The sequence below is a fragment of the Apodemus sylvaticus genome, chromosome 9 (assembly GCF_947179515.1).
Source record: "Apodemus sylvaticus chromosome 9, mApoSyl1.1, whole genome shotgun sequence".
NCBI classification, from domain to species: domain Eukaryota; kingdom Metazoa; phylum Chordata; class Mammalia; order Rodentia; family Muridae; genus Apodemus; species Apodemus sylvaticus.
In genome coordinates this window covers 80743038-80760905 of record NC_067480.1, presented here as the reverse complement: position 1 = coordinate 80760905, position 17868 = coordinate 80743038, and the positions used below count along the sequence as shown (strand labels likewise).

The following is a 17868-nucleotide window of genomic DNA, read 5'->3' as shown; positions in this document are numbered from 1 at the left end:
TGGGAAGGGCCCTAACAGTCTTCAGTCAAGACTCAAAACACAAAATGTTACCTGGTTCATTTATTAAAGAAACAGTGAAATACGTGGACCTGAAGTGAGGAAGGAGGCCAGGACAAGGCAGCTCAGCTGGCCAGCCCCAAACTGACAGAAAAGGCAGCAGCAGGCGCATCCCTGAGGTGCAGACCCACCATTCCCCACCTTGGGAGCCTCAGTCAGCTACTTTAGAGGACTCCAAAGCAGAGAGCACATTATCCTGAGGGCCCTTCCGAAGGGCGGTTCCCGGGAAGGAGCCTAGACCCTAGAAGCAGCAATCTTCCACACAAACCGCCTCTTCTTCACCATCCTATTGAGTTGGGGAAGAGACTGGAGCCATGGGGAATGCTGTGAGGGCTGTGGGGACCCAGCAGACTGGAAGAGGGAGTTGAATGTCAGCTGCTTGAAGAAAGGTCCACGGTGCTGGCACTGAGGCCCCGGGAGACCTGAAAGAGACCACCAGTCACGCATCACTGCCAACTCCTGGAGTCTGCCTGTCCCACAGAGATGGCACTCTCTGTGGACCAAAGATGGACTCTCTAACCCCAACCTAAGCTCTAGGACTTTGCTTAGACACAGGCTGCTGGGGGAGCTCCGGGGAAGAAACCCAGGAATGCTGGCTTGTTCTGAGTGGACTGATCCGATCCGAGAGGCCACTGCGTCGGAACAGCATTGCTGCTTTCTCTAGGGAGACCTCATACTGTTCTCCTTTCCTCCCTGCGACCTCAAGGTAAGGAGTACGACCATATGTGAAGGGCCAGCAGCTCTGCGTCATTGTCATTCGAGCACCAGTGGCCACTCATTAATTCTGACTGAACTGTCTGACTAGAAACTCTGTGTCTGTCTCTCTGTCTCTCTCCCCTCTTTCAAGTCAGGGTTTCTCTGCGTCGCCCTGGCCATGCTGGAACTCTGTACACCTGGCTGGCTTTAAACGCAGAGATCCACCTGCCTCTGCTTCCCCAGCTCTGGGATTAGCGCCTACCACTGCCACTGTCTCTTGGTGCCGAGCACCTCTGACACCACGCTGTCAGGCGGACTCCCGAAGAGCTCCAGTCTTCCAGGCACCTGAGTTATGGTAAGTCTTCCACCTTCCCAGCTGCCCCTGGGGCTGCCTGGAGAGTCCTCCCTCGCTCCCTGGGCACCAGGGTGACCCTCAGCACTCTCACCTGGAGAGGGGCTGCATTGGGTTGGTTCAGGTAGTTCAGCGAGGCTGCCCGCTTCATGTTGCTGCTACAAGGGAGAAGGAGAGAAGTGAGGCCAGCCCTCTGTTCCTCTGTGGGTCATCTCTCCAGTACCAAGAGGAGCTGCAGGCCAGGACGCATGGCTCAGCCTGGTGGTGTACCTGGAAGGCCGCGGCTCCGTCCCTTGGAGCTTCCTCACCAGGAGCTCACTGCTCCTACGAAGCACGTCCCGGATCTTGCCCAGAGAGCCACTCCTCTGGAGGGTGCCACTACCGTCCTATCGGGAAGAGATGGGCATTGAGAGCTCAAGGTTCCATGTCACCCAGCTTCTATGTCCATTCCTGCCATTTATGCTGCACACGTCCCCATCTCTGAAGCCCAGTGATGGAAAATAATGGCCTTGTCAAGAGCAGATTCCCAGGGATAGGCCTGAACAGATGCTGACTGGTAGAGACTGCCTGACTAATACCCTAGGCAAACTCAGAGAAGGAGAGCCTCAGACATTCTCAGTGCCCAGCAAGAGGGGACAGGACGGTGGCAGTGAGCAGACTTACCCCTGACCACTCCACAGCCACGGAGGCATCTTCGCCTCCCTCGAACTTCACACTGTCTCCGGAGCCCTCCTGGATGCTCTTCCTACCATCCCCTTCCCCAAGCAGCTCCGCCACCTTGGTCTGACTGATGGGGTCAGTTCCCTGGAAGAAAGAGGAGGAGATGCTAGGAACATGGCCCAGTCCTAACAGCACTGGCTGCTCTTCCAGAGGATACAGATTCAGTTCCCAGCACTACATGGCAGCTCACAAGTTACAAGGCCTGTAACTGCATAGCTGGGGAGCCAGTGCCCTCTTCTGACCTCAGTGGGCACTGCACGCATGTGAGGCAAAATAACACACATACATACATATACACATGTGAAATAATAAAATCTTTTTTTTTGTTTTGTTTTGTTTTTTGAGACAGGGTTTCTCTGTGTAGCCCTGGCTGTCCTGGAACTCACTCTGTAGACCAGGCTGGCCTCGAACTCAGAAATTCACCTGCCTCTGCCTCCCAAGTGCTGGGATTAAAGGCATGCGCCACCACCGCCTGGCTGAAATAATAAAATCTTTAAAAGAATGAGTACTGAGAGAGAAGACTGGACTTGAGGATCATTTCCGGGGTGACCTAGAAACCCTGTACAATGGAAACTCTCTGGAATCTGGCTAAGATTCCTCGTGCTGGGAGACACCGAGCCTGAACCACCTTCTATAACTGGAACATGCAGGGACTGGAACACCAACCCGGCCACAAATCTTCAACCTAGTTTGTCCTGCCTACAAGACGTGCTGGGGAAGAAGTGGTGCAGAACTTGTGGGAGTGGCCAACCAATGACTGGTCCAGCTTGAGACCCATGCCCTGAGTGGGCACCCACACCTGACACTGCCTGGAGGGCCAGGAACCAGAGGCTGGATGTTCAGAGACCTAGGATAGAATCAAACAAGACTGGGAAAAAACGCAATGAGATGATGAATGCTGTATGTTCTGCTTGTAGACCGGAGCCTAGCATCATCATCACCAGAGGCTTCACCCAGCGACTGATGGGAGCAGATGCAGAGACCCACAGCCAGACATCAGGCAGAGCTCATGAGTCCCTCAGAAGAGGGGCAGGAAGGACTGTAGAAACCAGCGGGGTCCAGGACATGAGGAGAACATGGCCCACAGAATCAATTACCCAGGGCTCATAGAGGCTCACGGAGACTGAAGCGACAGTCAGGGAGCCTGCGTGGGTCTTCCCGAGGTCCTCTGCAGACATGCTAGGGTCGTGTAGCTTGGTGTTCTTGTGGGGCTCCTAACACTGGGAGCAGAGGCCGGCCATCTCTGACTCTTTTCCTCATACTGCCTTGTCTTGTCCAACCTTGATCTGAGGGTCTGTGCCCTGTGTTTGGTTGGTATCCCTGGGAGGCCTGCTCTTTTCTGAAGGGAAATGAAGGTGGGGGAGGGAGGGGATGGGAGGAGAGGAAGGACGGGACACTGCAGTTGGGGTGTAATATAGAGAGGAGAATAAATTAAGAAAAAAGTGAGAGGAAGGAGCCGGGCTCTCCCGCTGCCTAAGCCCCGGATGCAGCTCGCTCTATTCCCTGTGAGCAGCCACTGCAGGGACAGTATTTCCCCTCCTTACTATGCACCTCACCCACGACTGCACTGCACAGACTGGCCTTGTGTGGCTACGGTGCATCCTTACAGACTTAGATGTAGTAGCTACGGCCCAGAGTGAACGGCCACTTTTAAGTCAGCTCAGAACTACGCTAGTTTGTTTTCTTTTTTTGAGACAAGGCCTTACTTCATAGCTTAAGCTACATGCAGTCCAGGTTTGCCCTAAACTCACAGTAATTGCTCTGCCTCGGCCCCCTGAGTACTGGAATTACATGCACAAGCCACCACACCAGCTATGAAGGAAATCTTACATCTTACCCCGACACAAAGGGCAAGTTTGGAGTGAGAGCATTCCTTTTTTTTTTTCTTTCTTTTTTTTTTAGATTTATTTGTTTTATGTATGTAAGTACACTGTAGCTGTCTCCAGACACTCCAGAAGAGGGCATCAGATCTCCTTACTGATGGTTGTGAGCCACCATGTGGCTGCTAGGAATTGAACCCAGGACATCTGGAAGAGCAGTCCGTGCTCTTAACCGCAGAGCCATCTCTCCAGCCCGAGTGAGTGATAAACATTCTTAAAAAACCACCACAGCCATAAGACTTGGTCCCCTCTCCACACATGCACAAGAAGCCCGAGTGGTCCCTTGAGTCCTTGTCCCCAGGCCCTTCCCCCTTATGGCCCTCCCATCTGGACTTCTGTTTTTCTTTGGGACAGGGTCTTTTTTTAAAGATGTATTTATTGGCTGGGCCGTGGTGATGCACACCTTTTATCCTAGCACTTGGAAAGCAGGCTGGCGGGCAGGTCTCTGAGTTTTAAGCTGGTCTACAGATGGAGGAAAAGCGTGCCTGGGTGATATGTGCGCACCACATGCATGCAGTCCCATGGGGGCTGGGGACCATTGGATCCTCCGGAACTTGAGTTCCAGGCAGTCCTGAGCTGCTCCATGTGGGTGCTGAGAACTGAACCTGAGCTCAGGGCAACCACAGCAAGTGCTCTTAATTGCTAAGCTAGCCATCCCTGATACAGGATCTTGGTAAAGACCATGGCTAGCCTGGAACCCCTCCTACCTCAGCCTCCCAAGCACCAGGATTACAGCGATGCACCACTGCCCTGTAGGGGCTTCTGACCTGCTTCCGGGAGCGCAGAGCACATTCCTCCAAGGTATCTGCCGCCTCCAGCTTTCCCTGGCGCCGGTACAGAGCGCCTAGGTTTCTCAGAGTAGTGTTCACTGTGGGGCTGCAGGAGAAGGATACAGCAATGGAGCACACAGCCCAGCAGCAGAGCACTTGCCAAGCACACACAGGCCGTGCATACATTTAAGTGCTATAGAACAAAAGGACGGAAAAGGACAGGAGAGGGGCAGAGAAAGGGCTGAGGAGGTGGGAGGGAAGAAGGCTGGCCATAGGAGCCGCAGAGACTCCACCTCTGACCCCTGGCAGCGCACCTGCTCACTCTGCAGGCCTTGTACCACCCTCCATACTCTGCATAGGGCGTGCCGCTCTCACGGGGCCGGCTCTGGGGACGAGAACAGAAAGATGCTAGGAGTCGGGTGGGCACGGGCTAAGGTGCAGGCTGGGTCAGGAAAGGCACTGTGCACTGAGGGCCAGGCAAGGGAGTGAACTGCTGAGACAGGCTGAGGCCCTGGGAGGCCAGGCGGCAGGCGGCAGGCGGCAGGCGGGGAGGTATCTCTCACCCTGCTCATCTCCTCCCGCTCCTCAGCATGCATCCAGATCGGCTTGTGGTCATCTGAGGGTGAGATAGTGCATGAGGATGTTGTAAGAGAACAGACCTGGGCACTATGTGGGGATCCAGAAACCACAGACCAACCAAGCTGGCCTGAAGGGGTGTGGCTGTCCCTGGCCTGAAGGGTGTGTGGTCCCCGATCTAGCCCCGCTCCCAGACCTTACCACTCACCATCCACAGATCCAAACTCCTGCACATGGGCACGGGTCAGGATCTCTTTGTATAGCGTCTCAGCCTCAGAGTACTTGCCCTGCTTTAGGTAACAGGAAGCCTAGGAGACAACAACAGAAACCCAGGATCAAGAGATGGAAGGACACAGGCCTCAGCCAGACTCAGGCAGCTCCACTTCTTGGTGTGTGTCATCAGAGACCCTACTCATTCAAGCTGTTCTCGCTGCAGGGTTAAAGTTATTCTTGCCCAACTCCCAGTGCGACTGGGAACCTCTGACAGCAGAATGAAGCAGACCCTCCATCCTCAGAGGCAGCCTACAGACAGGCACCAAGGTGGCCAAGGAGTGTGCTCCATTCTTATGCTTTCTGAGTCCAGGACCCACGTGGGAGGCCTTCCTCTCCCCGACTCCCACCCTCCGGTCTTCTCCTTCCTTACCAGGTTATTCTTGGTCCGAGCCACGTTAGGGTTGTCCGGCCCGAGCCGGCTCTCATAGATGGCTAGTGCCCGCTGATAGTAGCGCTCCACTGCCTCGTACTTGCCCTGGTTCTGACAGAGGAGGGCCAAGTTGTTCAGCTGCTTTGCCACGTCTGGATGGTCGGCGCCCAGGACCTGAGGATGCGCGAAGGAGCCGATGGATGATGGTTATGTGTGTGCGTGCGCATGACAAGGAGAAGGAAAAGTGGGAAGAAGGGAAGAAGCCTGTCAAGGGGAGGGTGGAGAGGGCTGGGAGGAGGAGGAAGGAGGTGGGCACCTTCTCTCGGATCTCCAGTGCCCGCTGGCACAGTGGCTCTGCCTCCTTGTATTTACCCCGTTTGCCATACAGTACAGCCAGATTGTTGAGTGTGGCAGCCACCTGCAAAGGAAGGCCAACCCCATCACACACCAGTTCTGCAAAGGCTGAGCCTCCAGATGGCACAGCAGGGAGAACACTCGTTGCCAAGGCCAAGGACCCAAATTCACAGGGTCCGGAGAGAACCGACCCCAGCAAACTGGTTATCCTCTGACCTCTGGATAACCCCACCACCACCACGTCCCCTCTAGTAACCTCAAGAAGGACACAGACAGACCAAGACATTGTACCACCCACCAGAGCCAAAGTCTGGAAAGAGAATCGATGCACAGAATGGCTGAAGCTCTATGGGGTGAGGGTATCGCCCTCTAGAGGGACTTTGAAACATTTTCTGATGGTTTTCTGGCTGCACTCCAGGGCTTTTAGCAAAGGAAAACAGGAAAGCCATGGGTACTGTGCGTGTGTTATAGGACTCTGGAGACTTTGGAACCCCCTGCTGGACCTGTGAGCAAGAGGCAAAAGCCCTGGCTTCACTGGGAGGAGGTGAAGAGCCCGGTGCTGTGAAGATGCAGCATCCCTGCCTAGCTAGCGGGACATCACAGGGAAATGTTCTCACAAGGTCACCTCGTTCCTAAGAACTAAAGCTCATTGTCTCAACTTGGGAAACCTTCGAATACTTGGCACTGTCCCTACTCAAAGCTGTTTTCTAGAACTTTATCTTTTAAAAGAGTTCTTAATGACATGTGTGTGTGTGTGTATGTGTGATGTATCATGGGAGACCAGAGGTGCCAGATGTTTTGAGTCACCTGATGTGGGTTCTGGGAACCGAAGCCAGGTCCTTTGTCAGAGCAGTACACTCTCTTGTTGAGCCACATCTCAGGCTACCAACTTTTTATTTTCCAAACTTTTAAATATGTATGTATATACATGTGTGTGTGTGTGTGTGTGTGTGTGTGTGTGTCCTTCCTTCCACCATGTAAGTTTGAGGATTGAACTCAAGTCATCAGGCCTGGCAGTGTGCCTTTTTATTGCCTAAGCCATCTTGCCAGCCCAAATTTCTCGACTCTTCCTCTTTTATACAAATAAAAATAACCTGTGAGTACTTATAATAATATTGCATTTCAGGCCAGCATGCTGCACATGCTTTTAATCCCAGCACTTAGAAGGCAGAAGCAGGCAGATTTTTGTGAGTTCAAGGTCAGCCTGGTCTACATAGCAAGTTCCAAAACAGCCAGGGCTATATGGGAAAAAGCTGTTATGTTAGCAGTCAAATGCTATCCATATGACTTCTGCCTTTTGTCTTAGCATGGCTATAAAGCCAACATCATGTTCTTTTTTTTTTTTTTCGAGACAGTGTTTCTCTGTTCAACATCAGATCATTTTGTTATATTTTCTAGGAAATTGTACTCAGCTATTTTTTACACTGTATTGTGTGAATTATGTAATCAAAAATTAAAATCTCGTATTCATTATATTCTCTATTATATTCATTAGAGTGCTGTCTCATTACATTTCAGGGGGTTATAAGTATAGGGAGGATATAATAATTGTAAGTTAAGTTCCAAGAAAAACACTTGTCATATAAAAAGAGTCGAAGGTCCAGGTGTATTGCCTCGCGGAGTGCGAGCTCGGTGGGAGACTGCTGCTCTAACACTGCAAGGCCCTGGGTTCCAAAAAAACCATGAGGGAAAGTGCCTCAAGAAAGGGGACTCAGGAAGGACAGATGTGACCAGAGAACTGTATGCACATGCTGGGGAGAGGCTCTTCCCGGCAGCCATATGTGATGCTCTCCTCTGGCCTCTAGAGGCGCTGTCCACACATGGTGTACAGATAGACTGCAGGCAAACTACCCAGACACATAAAATAAACGGAAAAGGACTTTTTGAAAGAAAATGTCTCAGTTAAACCTGTTATTTTGTACAATTACTAAACACTAATATAAAATGCAAGCAACATAAAAAGGAGTCACTGGGCCTCAGAGAACGGAGAACCACTGAGTTCACTAGATGGAGCCTGAAAGCTCTCGAGTGTCCGTCCTAAGCATGTGGTGAGTGGGCTAAGGGCAGCACGCAGAGGACTAAGAGGCCAAGGCAGCAGGGTGGGGGGTGATACTGACGGCTGGGTGGTCCCGGCCCAGGGTGCTCTCCCGGATGCTGAGGGCGTCGTTCAGCAGGTGAGCCGCCTCCTTGTACTTGTTCTGGTCCCTGGAAAGCAGCAGAAGGGACTGTGTGAGCACGGATCTGTCCCCAGCCATCGCCTTCCTCCCTTCCTTCCAGAGGACTGAGGCACACTCAGAGCCTGGGAAGGCAGGAAGAGAACTTCACGACAAGCCAGGCTGCAGACACTGCCATCTCAAGAGGAAGCCACAAGCCCGCAGAAACAGGAGGCACAATCAGAATGAGACACACACTCTGTCCAGAGAGGCCAGGGAAACAGAGAGCCTGAGAGATGAGTATTCTCTGAGGTGGGGGTTCAGGATTGGAGGAGGTGAGGATGTGCCCCCCCCACCCCCGCAGACAAAGGAGCGGAAGGTGGGACAGAGGCTGCTGTAGACCACGGAGGACCGAGGAGGTGCTCACCGGTACACCAAGGCCAGGATGTTGAGCATGGTGGCCACGTCAGGGTGGCCTCGGCCAGATGTGCGCTCCAGGTCCTCTAGCGCTTGCTTGCAGAGTGGCACAGCCACCTCATAGCGACCCTGGGCTGCATACTGGATCACCAGGTTGTGCAGGGTCCGCAACCTTGCCGGGATCTCATATCCACCCTGCTGGGCTGCTGCAGTACCCTGACCACGGGACACTAACTCATCCCAAAAAAGACAGGGCATTTCCTCAGAGGACTCCTCCTTTCCCCTTGCTGCCTGCCCTCTCCTCTGCCCACCCTCTGTCTCTTGGCTGCTCCCCACCAGGCTCTCAAAGCAGACTCTACACCACTGCTGTTCCCTTAACCACACCCTTGCACCTGTGCCCATCGCAATCCTATTTATTCGCTCAGTAAGTCACTCAACTAACATCTGCTAGAAGTATCCAGCAAAGCAAAACCATGAAAGGCTTGAGGAATCCATGTGGCTCCAGCCCAGGGTTATTCTCTGCTAGACTTCAAATTCACTTTCATCTTGGTAATCCCAGTGCCCAGCACACGCATTAAATGCTGGCGGTACCAGGGAGGGAGGGACTCGAGTCCTAGTCTGGAATCTGCCTAGTCTCCAAAGCGGAGAACCTATGTCTAGACGTGGAGATCCTACTCAGACTGGACCACAGCTTGAAGCAGCTTCCTGCTGCCCTCCCCTGCAGCCCTGCGGGCAGACTCACAGTCGTTGCTGGAGTCCTCCTCTTCTTCATTGGGGAAGAGGTCATCCAGGGAATCTTTGGTAGCATCTCCCTCCTTCTCCTCCTGGAAGAAAAGGGACAGAATGCCAGACCCCAATGACCTCTTCAGGGGTTTTCCTAAGCCACAAAACCACCAACCCATTGGCCTGGAAGCTTCTGTCCCTGGCAAAGACCAGCAGCTGACCAGTCATGCCCAGGCCTCCTAGGTCCCTAAAGGCCAGGGATTTCATAGACAGACTCGAGTAACTCCATTTCTCATCCAGAAAGTTCTCTCTCACACCTATTCTCCCTCTCTCTAATACTCACCTCTTGTAATTATAGCCATGCGATCCCTGTGCACTTACACTGATTATATGTCTCTCCTGTCTCTCCTGAGGGGAAGGAGCCTGTCTGCTCTTACTGACACGTACCCAAAGTGTCTAGCTCTGCCTTGGACTTACCATCTCCCTTTGGTCAGTGTGGGCTTAGGGGCCCAGCCCTTACTGTCTAATACATTTCCACAATGGAAAATGTACTTTTCTTCTTCAGGGATGGCAGCCTTAGACAGAGACTCCAAACCCTCCAATCAGACTCATCTGTTCACCGTCCCTGGACAGAACAGCACGCTAGCCCTGGAGTCTTAGCTATAATACCTCCTCCGGGCCCGAAAGCTCCTCTTTCCCCACCTAATCCTTGAAAATCCAGCACAACTTCTACCCTACTTAAATAAACACGCTGTTACTGGGAACAAGAATTTTCGCCCCACTCTCCAGGCAAGTACACATGGAATGTAGGTTGATGGAACAAGTTAAGATTGTTTCCCCTGCTGCTATCTGGAGTTGGTATCAAGGCTGAAAATAAAATCTTCCAAATGGGAACACATTAAGCATTGATGTTTCCTATGGGATGGTGGGACGGTGGGACGGTCCCAGCAAAGCCTGGCTCACACGCTCACCATGCTCTGTCCATCCTCGTCATACTGCCGCAGCTGCCTCAAGAACTCCAGGTGCTTCTTTTCTTCCTCCAACTGAGCCACGGCCTGCTCGCTGCGCTGCAGCCGCTGCTGAGTCCCGGCCAGCTCATCCCGGAGCCACTGGTTCTCCTGGCAAAGCCGCCGTACCTGGGCCCGTAGCTTCTGCTTCTCAGACTCCACAGTGCTCAGGTGGCTAGCCAGAGCCAGCATCACCTAGGTGGGAACATCACATGAGCTCCAGGCTTTTGGATAAGAGCATCCAGGGGACAGGTGGCCTCCCAGGAAATGACGGAGAGGGAGCAACTAGCAGGAGTGGCAAGAGATCTACCATAAACAGATACTCTGAGGGGCTGGAGCGGTGGCTCTCAGCCTTCCTAATGCTGTGACTCTTTAATGCAATTCCTCGAGTTCTGGCTAATTCCCAACCATAAAATTATTTCATTGTTATTTCATAACTAATATTGCTATGTTATGAATTAGAATGTAAATGTCTGATATGCAAGATGCCTGATATGTGACCCTTGTAAAAGAATCATTTGACCTTCAAAGGGTTACAACCCACAGGTCCAGAAATACTGGGCTGCAGAGATGTCTCAGTGATTAAGAGCACTGGTTGCTCTTCCTGAGGGTCTGGATTCAATTCCTAGCACCAACACGTTGGCCCACAACCACCTGTAACTGCAGTCCCAGGGGATCCAATGGCCTCTTCTGGCCCCTCCATACAAGGATTACAAGAAATTTATAGATACAGATGCAGACAAAACACCTATACACATAAAATAAGTGAAAGGCATTAGAAAAGAGAGATACTTGGGCTGGAGAGATGGCTCAGGGGTTCAGAGCACAGACTGTTCTTCCAGAGTTCAATTCCCAGCAACCACATGGTGGCTCACAACCATCTGTAATGGGATCTGATGCCCTCTTCTGGTGTGTCTGAGGACAGTGACAGTGTGCTCATATATATAAAGTAAGTGAATACGTTCATAAATGAATGAATGAAATTAAATAGATACTCTTACCCCAGCTATCACCATGCCCATTAGACACCAAGCTGCCAGTTCCCACACAGACAACAGCAGCCCGCCCCAGGCCTCCCTGGTCTCTGCCCGCAGTCTCTAGTTCTGCTCTCACCCAAAGAGCCGATCATCCCAGACCGAATCCCATCACTCCTCAGACATCCAACAGCTCTTGTCTCTCTCAACCCTAGGACGACCTGTCGGCTCCACACTATCTGTATCTCCTGTGGCACCCCCCCCCCTCCTCCTGAGCTATCTACTCTGTGCCCGCACTCACTGTGCACCCTGCAGAAAGCCACAGCAGCCCTGCGGATCACTAAATCCAGGAGCCAGGCTCCAAGCAAGGCCTGTGCACCTGTCCTGCCTGTTTGAGGTCATTTATCCCACGGCTTCCTTCCTCACCCTCTTTGCTCAAATGTCACCTTTTAAGTGAGGTATTTCAGGACAGCTCTGTATCCCCTTCCTCCTTCCCTCCTTTCTTAAAGATTTATAGATTTACTTGATGCACATGAGTACACTATAGCTGTCTTCAGACACACCAGAAGAGGGCATCAGATCTCATCGCAGATGGTTATGAGCCACCATGTGGTTTCTGGGAATTGAACTCAGGACCTCTGGAAGAGCAGACAGTGCTCTTAACCCCTGAGCCATCTCTCCAGCCCCTTCCCTCCTTTCTTTGTCTTTGTTCTGTCCTTAGCAATGATCACTCTGGCACAGTCAATCATTTACTTACTTACCGTGCCCTGCTACCTCTCCCAGCTACAATATCAGCTCCAGAGGAACTGTCCTGTGGCATGTAGAAGAGTTGACACACGGTAGTCACTTAATGAATTAACAAATCCAAGTTTCTAGGACGAGGTGACCCCAAACTTGCATCAGGTAACTGAAGCACCTGGGATCACCCCTGACTCTTACCTGAGCCTCGCTCAGCCCCAGCTCAATGTTCTCCATAGACCGTCGCAGCTGCCGGGCCTTCTCATGCACCAGTCCCTCCTCATGGCCTCCCTGCTGCAGACACTCAATGGTGTGGGACAGGCTCTGCAGCACAGCCTGGTGCTCACTGTGTAGGGCCTCCAGCCCTTGGCTCACCAACCGGGTACTGCCCAAGATCTCCTCTTGACTGAGCCGGTGCCCCGCCGGCTCATCCCGCTGCCCCAACACCAGGCCTGACATCCTAGGCTAAAGAGAAACACCACAGAGTTCAGGTGGGGAAGATGAAAGACACACACACACTACTAGAGATTGGCAGACATCCACCCGAAAGGAAAAAAGTATGGGAGACCCAGTGGCTAAGCTGACGAAAGAGACGCGGTACAGAGGAGAAATTCCGCGGCCGCGGCACTCACCGGAAAACGAAGGTGAGGCAGAGGAATTAACTTGGATAAAGATCTGTAGAACAATCAGGAGGGCTTGGAGCTAGAGGAATTTAGGACTTGGCAGTTGGAGAGAGAGCATGGCTTTGCAAAAGGAAGCAGGGGACCTGAAGCATTGTAAGCATCAGTGAGGGTGTGTGGAAGCGCTGTGCAGAAAGCAGTGTCCCAATAAAGGGGAAGGACCCAGGTTTGGGGGTAGGGAGAGGAAACAGTCATTAAAGGGCTCTGGAAGGCTGAAGGTCTTCAGGCTGCATCAGCAACAGGACTAAGGCCAGCACCTCCCAACCTACCCAGCTCCTTTCCAGCCTCATTGCCAACTCCCCCCCCCCCCCCGAATTCAGACTGTCTTCCTACTTCCTCAAAAGCATATCCATGAAGTCTCCTTACCTGCGTACAGAGCAGAAGCCCTTGGCTTCGGGTGCCTCCCAGGCCAGAGCCCGGAAGAAACTCTGACCTGCAACTAAGGATTCAGAAGGATTTGTACTGCCCAAAGTCCAGAAGTCCAGCAGTCCCACCCCTTCTCTGTCACCACCTCACAGCCTCTCAGAGGACCTGGCACAGAGCCCCACCCAGGACAAACACCCTCCCTCCTTCAGCCTACGGGTTCTTCAGTAATGTCCCTTCTTCCTTAACTCAATCTCCTCAGTCCAGCTCCGAGGAGTTACTTTCTCCCAATAAGGGAAAGAAAGACCGATTTAATCTGAGACCTGCAGCAAGGGGTGTGGTGTGCCTGTGAAGGGCTTTGAAGGGAGACCTGGTTAGGATTCCCAACAGGATTACTGCAATAGCCTCTTTCATGGCTTTGTCTGACATAATCACCTAACAGGCACCTTAAGGTGCCTCTCAAGTGCCGGATGGTTCAGGGAAGCATAGCAGATCTGCTAAGCACAGTGGGGTCACAGAGAAAGGCGCTGAAAGCAAGCTACCCAAGCCTGGGGGCCTACAATTTAGAAGTATCTAAGGTTCCTAACTTGCCCTGAGGGTGGAGGGTGAGGACAGAGTAAGATCGTCAAGGGGCTGAGGAGAGGAAGGGCTGAGTGAGTGAGGGCAGAGTTCGCGGGCCAAGACCCGTCAGCAGACAAGCTCGAGGTCACAGAGTCAGGGGCTCCCACAGGGGGCGGGGCAGGTTGTCCTACAGTCTGTCTGGACGCCGAGGGGCGGGGAAGAATCGCGGAGGGTGGGGGAAGGCGGAGTTTTTGAGTCAGTCTAAAGTTTTGTGAGCTTAGTAGGAAGCGACTTATTCATTTGTCCCGGAATGTGGGAATAAGAGTTTAGTGTAATTCTTAGCCCCAGGGGTACCACTCCCAAAGACTCACCTGCAGTCTGCTGGTCCGGCTGCCGCCTTGGTGGGTACTGCCCCTTTAAATTTATCATGGCTGCCGCTCGAGGCAATTGTTTTGACGGCTCTGAGGGGCGGAGACTGTCTTTCAGTCACGTGGCATCAGTAACCTCCGATGATTGGTTAAGAACTTGTTCTTTAGGGAGGAAAGAAAGCGTGTATCCTGCGGCGCTGCAGTTCTGTGCCCGCCTCTTTTGCGTCATTGAAAAGCGACGGTACCGTAGAGGAAACGTCATCCACGAGCACCAGGCTCTGGATAATGGTAAAAGCGAGTACTGTACGGAGGAGTCTGACCGCCCCATGGCCCTGTGCGCACTGACTAGTGCTCTGCGCTCTTTGAGCCTGGCATCCGTAGCCAGTACCGCTCGGGTTTCGACTCTGCTCCCTGCTGCCCAGGTAATCCTCTTACCTGGGGAATAGGATTGTTTCCGCCCCGGCTGTCAGTGATCACGCAAGGGTAGTCATGATCACGTGACCTTGGGTAAACTTGCCTTCATCCTTTCTTTGTAAATGCTGCTCTCTCGGAGCTGCATTCGTCAGACAAGATACTGGCTTCCAAGTGCTTTTGCAGATCTTTGCTAAAAAGGTTGGAGTAGTAACAATAATGTGCCAACCGTCAACCAGGCAGAATAGAGGACTGAATTAAACGAACTCCTGAAAGTTATTATGCACATTTTGCAAATGAAAAAAACTGGTCAGCAGTTTTACACCTTCTGGGGCTAGACAGTCTGGCTTCAGAGCTTACTTTTGCTTTTGCTCTGGTACTGCAAATTAAACCTAGAGCCTCGCTCATTAAGTGCACTTCTTCCTCCTCCGACCTACATGCCTTACTAACCAAGAACCAGTGCTCTTAACCATTTTAATGTACGGATGGGTTGTTGCTGATATTAGGCAATGTCGAACAGCAGGTCTGTAGAGGGCAATGGTGAATCACAGACAAAAGAAAGTATTGATCTTGCTTCTCTGCATTTCTTGGGCTGAGCAAACTAAATCAAACACTAGGTCTACAGTAAGTGGAAAAACAATGTAATCATTTCCATTCATATTCGAAAATTCCTGAAAATGTGCAGAGGGGGAAAAGGCACCATTGCTGATGGTAGTATATAGGTATGTGGAATTTACTAGCTCTACAGAAGAGATTTCTTTTGTTTGTTTGTTTTTTGTTTTGTTTTTCGAGACAGGGTTTCTCTGTGTAGCCCTGGCTGTCCTGGAACTCACTCTGTAGACCAGGCTAGCCTCGAACTCAGAAATCCACCTGCCTCTGCCTCCCAAGTGCTGGGATTACAGGTGTGTATCACCACTGCCCAGCTGAGAATTTATTTTTAAATCACCAGATACAGAGCAATGTTCTCCGTCAGCTGCCCCCTGCCTTGGTGTTGCCCTCTCACCGCCCAGTGCATATGTCTGCAGATCGCAGTGCCAAGTTTGTGTCCTGGAAGAGTCGTACCAAGTATACAGTTAAACCAGTGAAGATGAGGAAGTCTGGGGGTCGAGACCATACAGGTGGGAAAAAGGGCCTGGAGCGTTCAGGAGGAGACTGCAGTAGTATCCTGGATGTCTGCAGCTTGTGAGATGTCATTGCAGTGCATCTTGCTGTGTGGGTCACTGAAGCTGAAGAATAGACCACACAGAAACAGATAACTTGCTTATTAACACAAGGACCCAAAATTCATAGTGGTTTAAGTGTGAGACCGGTTTATATCCCTCCCAGTAAGCTTACTGAATTCAATAATTTGAAAACTTTTATGTTTCATTCAATTTTAGCAATCATATTTTTATTGAGCCATGTGTTGCCCCACTGCTTATGCCAGAACACCCTAGCCTCCATACACCCACATACTGCGCTCAAACCCGAGACCTTAGCACTTACAAGGCAAACGCTCTGCTGCTGAGTTACACCACTAACCCTTTGTGGTTTTCCTGTTTGCGATATAATATTAATAGAGTACTACTATCTAGTCTAGGCTGAGAACTCTTCTAACTTGAATCACATCCCTCAACTGTCTTGACTCTAGGCCGCATCCGAGTACATGGTATTGGTGGAGGCCACAAGCAGAATTACCGAATGATTGACTTTCTACGGTTCCGGCCAGAAAAGGACACCTCACCAGGACCCTTTGAGGAGAAGGTTGTGGTAGTCCGCTATGATCCTTGTAGGTCGGCAGACATAGCTCTGGTCGCTGGGGGCAGCCGGAAACGCTGGATCATTGCCACAGAAAACATGAAGGCCGGAGACATAATCCTGAACTCTAACAACATAGGCAGAATGGCTGGTGAGGCGCGGCTGCTGGATGTGTGGGGTGAGGTTGCAGAGGTCGAGTGCTAATGAAATCCTGTCTTCTAGTGGCTGCTCAGGAGGGGGATGCACATCCGCTTGGGGCACTGCCTGTGGGGACCCTCGTCAACAATGTAGAAAGCGAGCCTGGCCGGGGAGCCCAGTATATCCGAGCTGCAGGTATGGCACGGACGCCACCCGCCTCCCACAACTGCGGAGGCCAAGGGGTCTGCTATCACTGTCCTGTGATCCCTGTAGGCCCGCGTCTGTTCCAAGGATAGGAAGAAACAATGAGAGGACGAATATGTGCTTTGTTTTAACCTAAATCATAATGTATGGTCTTCTGTGTTTCCTGTGCCCTGAAGGGCAAAGTAAGAATAGCATGTGTCCCAGGAGCCCCACGGAAACCCCCTCTGATTTGTGAGGGTGGCAAAGCTGTTTTCCCCTTCTCCAGGGACTTGCGGTGTGCTGCTTCGGAAGGTGAATGGAACAGCCATTATCCAGCTGCCTTCTAAGAGGCAAATGCAGGTATGTGTGGGCACACGTGGGAGGGGTCAGTAAAGGGATTTTTGGAATGTACCTCACTATCCCCCAAGTATTCATGACGCCAGGTACTGCTTCCATCTAGGTCTGCTCCGTTCTTGCTACCTGACTAAGCATGCCTTATCAGGTTGGTGCCATGATAGTCAAAAGGCCTTGGCCCAACTGGGCATGGCAGTACATGTCTGTAATCCCAGCATTCCAGATACTGAGGCAAAAGAAGCAAACCACCTAGGCTTTTTCAGAAAACCAGGAAAAGACAGGCTCGGGTTGAACCATCAAGTTGGAATTGGCTTTTAATCCCATCTCTCAAGAGCCAGAGGCAGGGGGTCTTGGTGCGGTTCTAGAACAGCCAGACTACATGCCTTCCCAGACTCCAAAAGAAAACCACAGAAACAGATATAGATGTGGGGAGTCTTTTTCCCTAATTTTTAATTCATTCTATGGGACCTACACTTACATTCTAATGTTTTGCATTTCTCCCTTCTCCTGTCGTCCCTCATTGAGTATAAGAAGCCACCCAGAGTAGTGTTCCCAACACTGCCAGGCTCTTGTCCACACCGGTGGGCTCTTGTCTGCTTCTCTTGTCAGGTGCTGGAGACGTGCATTGCAACTGTAGGCCGGGTTTCCAACGTTAATCATAACCAGCGGGTCATCGGCAAGGCAGGACGGAACCGCTGGCTGGGCAAGAGGCCTAACAGTGGGCTGTGGCAACGCAAGGGAGGCTGGGCTGGCCGAAAGATTCGGCCGCTGCCACCCATGAAGAGTTACGTGAAGCTGCCCTCCGCTGCTGCCCAATGCTGATTCCCCCGGACTCTAATAAAATGTCCCTTGTTTTTATCTGTTACTACCTTTTCGATTTTGGAGGGCGCGGTACCGACTGGACGAGAAGTAAACAAGGATCGAGGGAAGAGAATAGAAAAGACGGATGGGGAGGGGGCAGAGATGACCTCCAAGGTCTTCTCCAGTTCTGGCTTTGGGAAATGGGAAGGCAC

General features: G+C 51.8%; 2 protein-coding genes across 3 annotated transcripts; one reads left to right on the top strand and one right to left on the bottom strand.

Annotated features, from left to right (window-relative positions):
- Positions 1 to 45: 45 nt before the first annotated feature.
- Klc4 (kinesin light chain 4) lies at positions 46 to 14142 on the bottom strand. 2 transcript variants are annotated; one of them, XM_052192087.1, is made up of 17 exons: positions 14036 to 14136; positions 13107 to 13179; positions 12262 to 12525; positions 10313 to 10543; positions 9361 to 9442; positions 8629 to 8848; positions 8166 to 8253; positions 6011 to 6112; positions 5695 to 5868; positions 5260 to 5359; positions 5039 to 5091; positions 4790 to 4860; positions 4473 to 4581; positions 1769 to 1909; positions 1376 to 1491; positions 1200 to 1263; positions 46 to 479 (listed from the first exon to the last, which is right to left on the bottom strand). In XM_052192087.1, the coding sequence occupies exons 3-17, from the start codon at positions 12517 to 12519 to the stop codon at positions 429 to 431; spliced, it is 1860 nt and encodes a 619-aa protein (XP_052048047.1). In that variant the 5' UTR covers positions 12520 to 12525; positions 13107 to 13179; positions 14036 to 14136; the 3' UTR covers positions 46 to 428. The 2 variants fall into 2 exon arrangements, with proteins under 2 accessions (XP_052048047.1, XP_052048046.1); XM_052192086.1 differs by lacking the exon at positions 13107 to 13179 and having other exon boundaries at positions 14036 to 14142.
- A 120-nt stretch (positions 14143 to 14262) lies between these two features.
- Positions 14263 to 17713, top strand: Mrpl2 (mitochondrial ribosomal protein L2). Its single transcript, XM_052192091.1, has 6 exons — positions 14263 to 14454; positions 15393 to 15561; positions 16074 to 16331; positions 16403 to 16513; positions 16788 to 16861; positions 17465 to 17713. Exons 1-6 carry the CDS (start codon positions 14359 to 14361, stop codon positions 17675 to 17677), a joined length of 921 nt encoding a protein of 306 aa, XP_052048051.1. The 5' UTR covers positions 14263 to 14358; the 3' UTR covers positions 17678 to 17713.
- Positions 17714 to 17868: the final 155 nt, after the last annotated feature.

Coding starts and splice junctions, on each gene's coding strand:
- Klc4 (XM_052192086.1), bottom strand. CDS start 12,519: ATGTCAGGCCTGGTGTTGGGGCAGCGGGATGAGCCGGCGGGGCACCGG. Junction 5,360..5,694: donor CTCGGACCAAGAATAACCTG/GTAAGGAAGGAG, acceptor GTTGTCTCCTAG/GCTTCCTGTTACCTAAAGCA. Junction 5,092..5,259: donor GGAGTTTGGATCTGTGGATG/GTGAGTGGTAAG, acceptor TCTCACCCTCAG/ATGACCACAAGCCGATCTGG.
- Mrpl2 (XM_052192091.1), top strand. CDS start 14,359: ATGGCCCTGTGCGCACTGACTAGTGCTCTGCGCTCTTTGAGCCTGGCA. Junction 16,332..16,402: donor CAACATAGGCAGAATGGCTG/GTGAGGCGCGGC, acceptor CCTGTCTTCTAG/TGGCTGCTCAGGAGGGGGAT. Junction 16,862..17,464: donor CTTCTAAGAGGCAAATGCAG/GTATGTGTGGGC, acceptor TTCTCTTGTCAG/GTGCTGGAGACGTGCATTGC.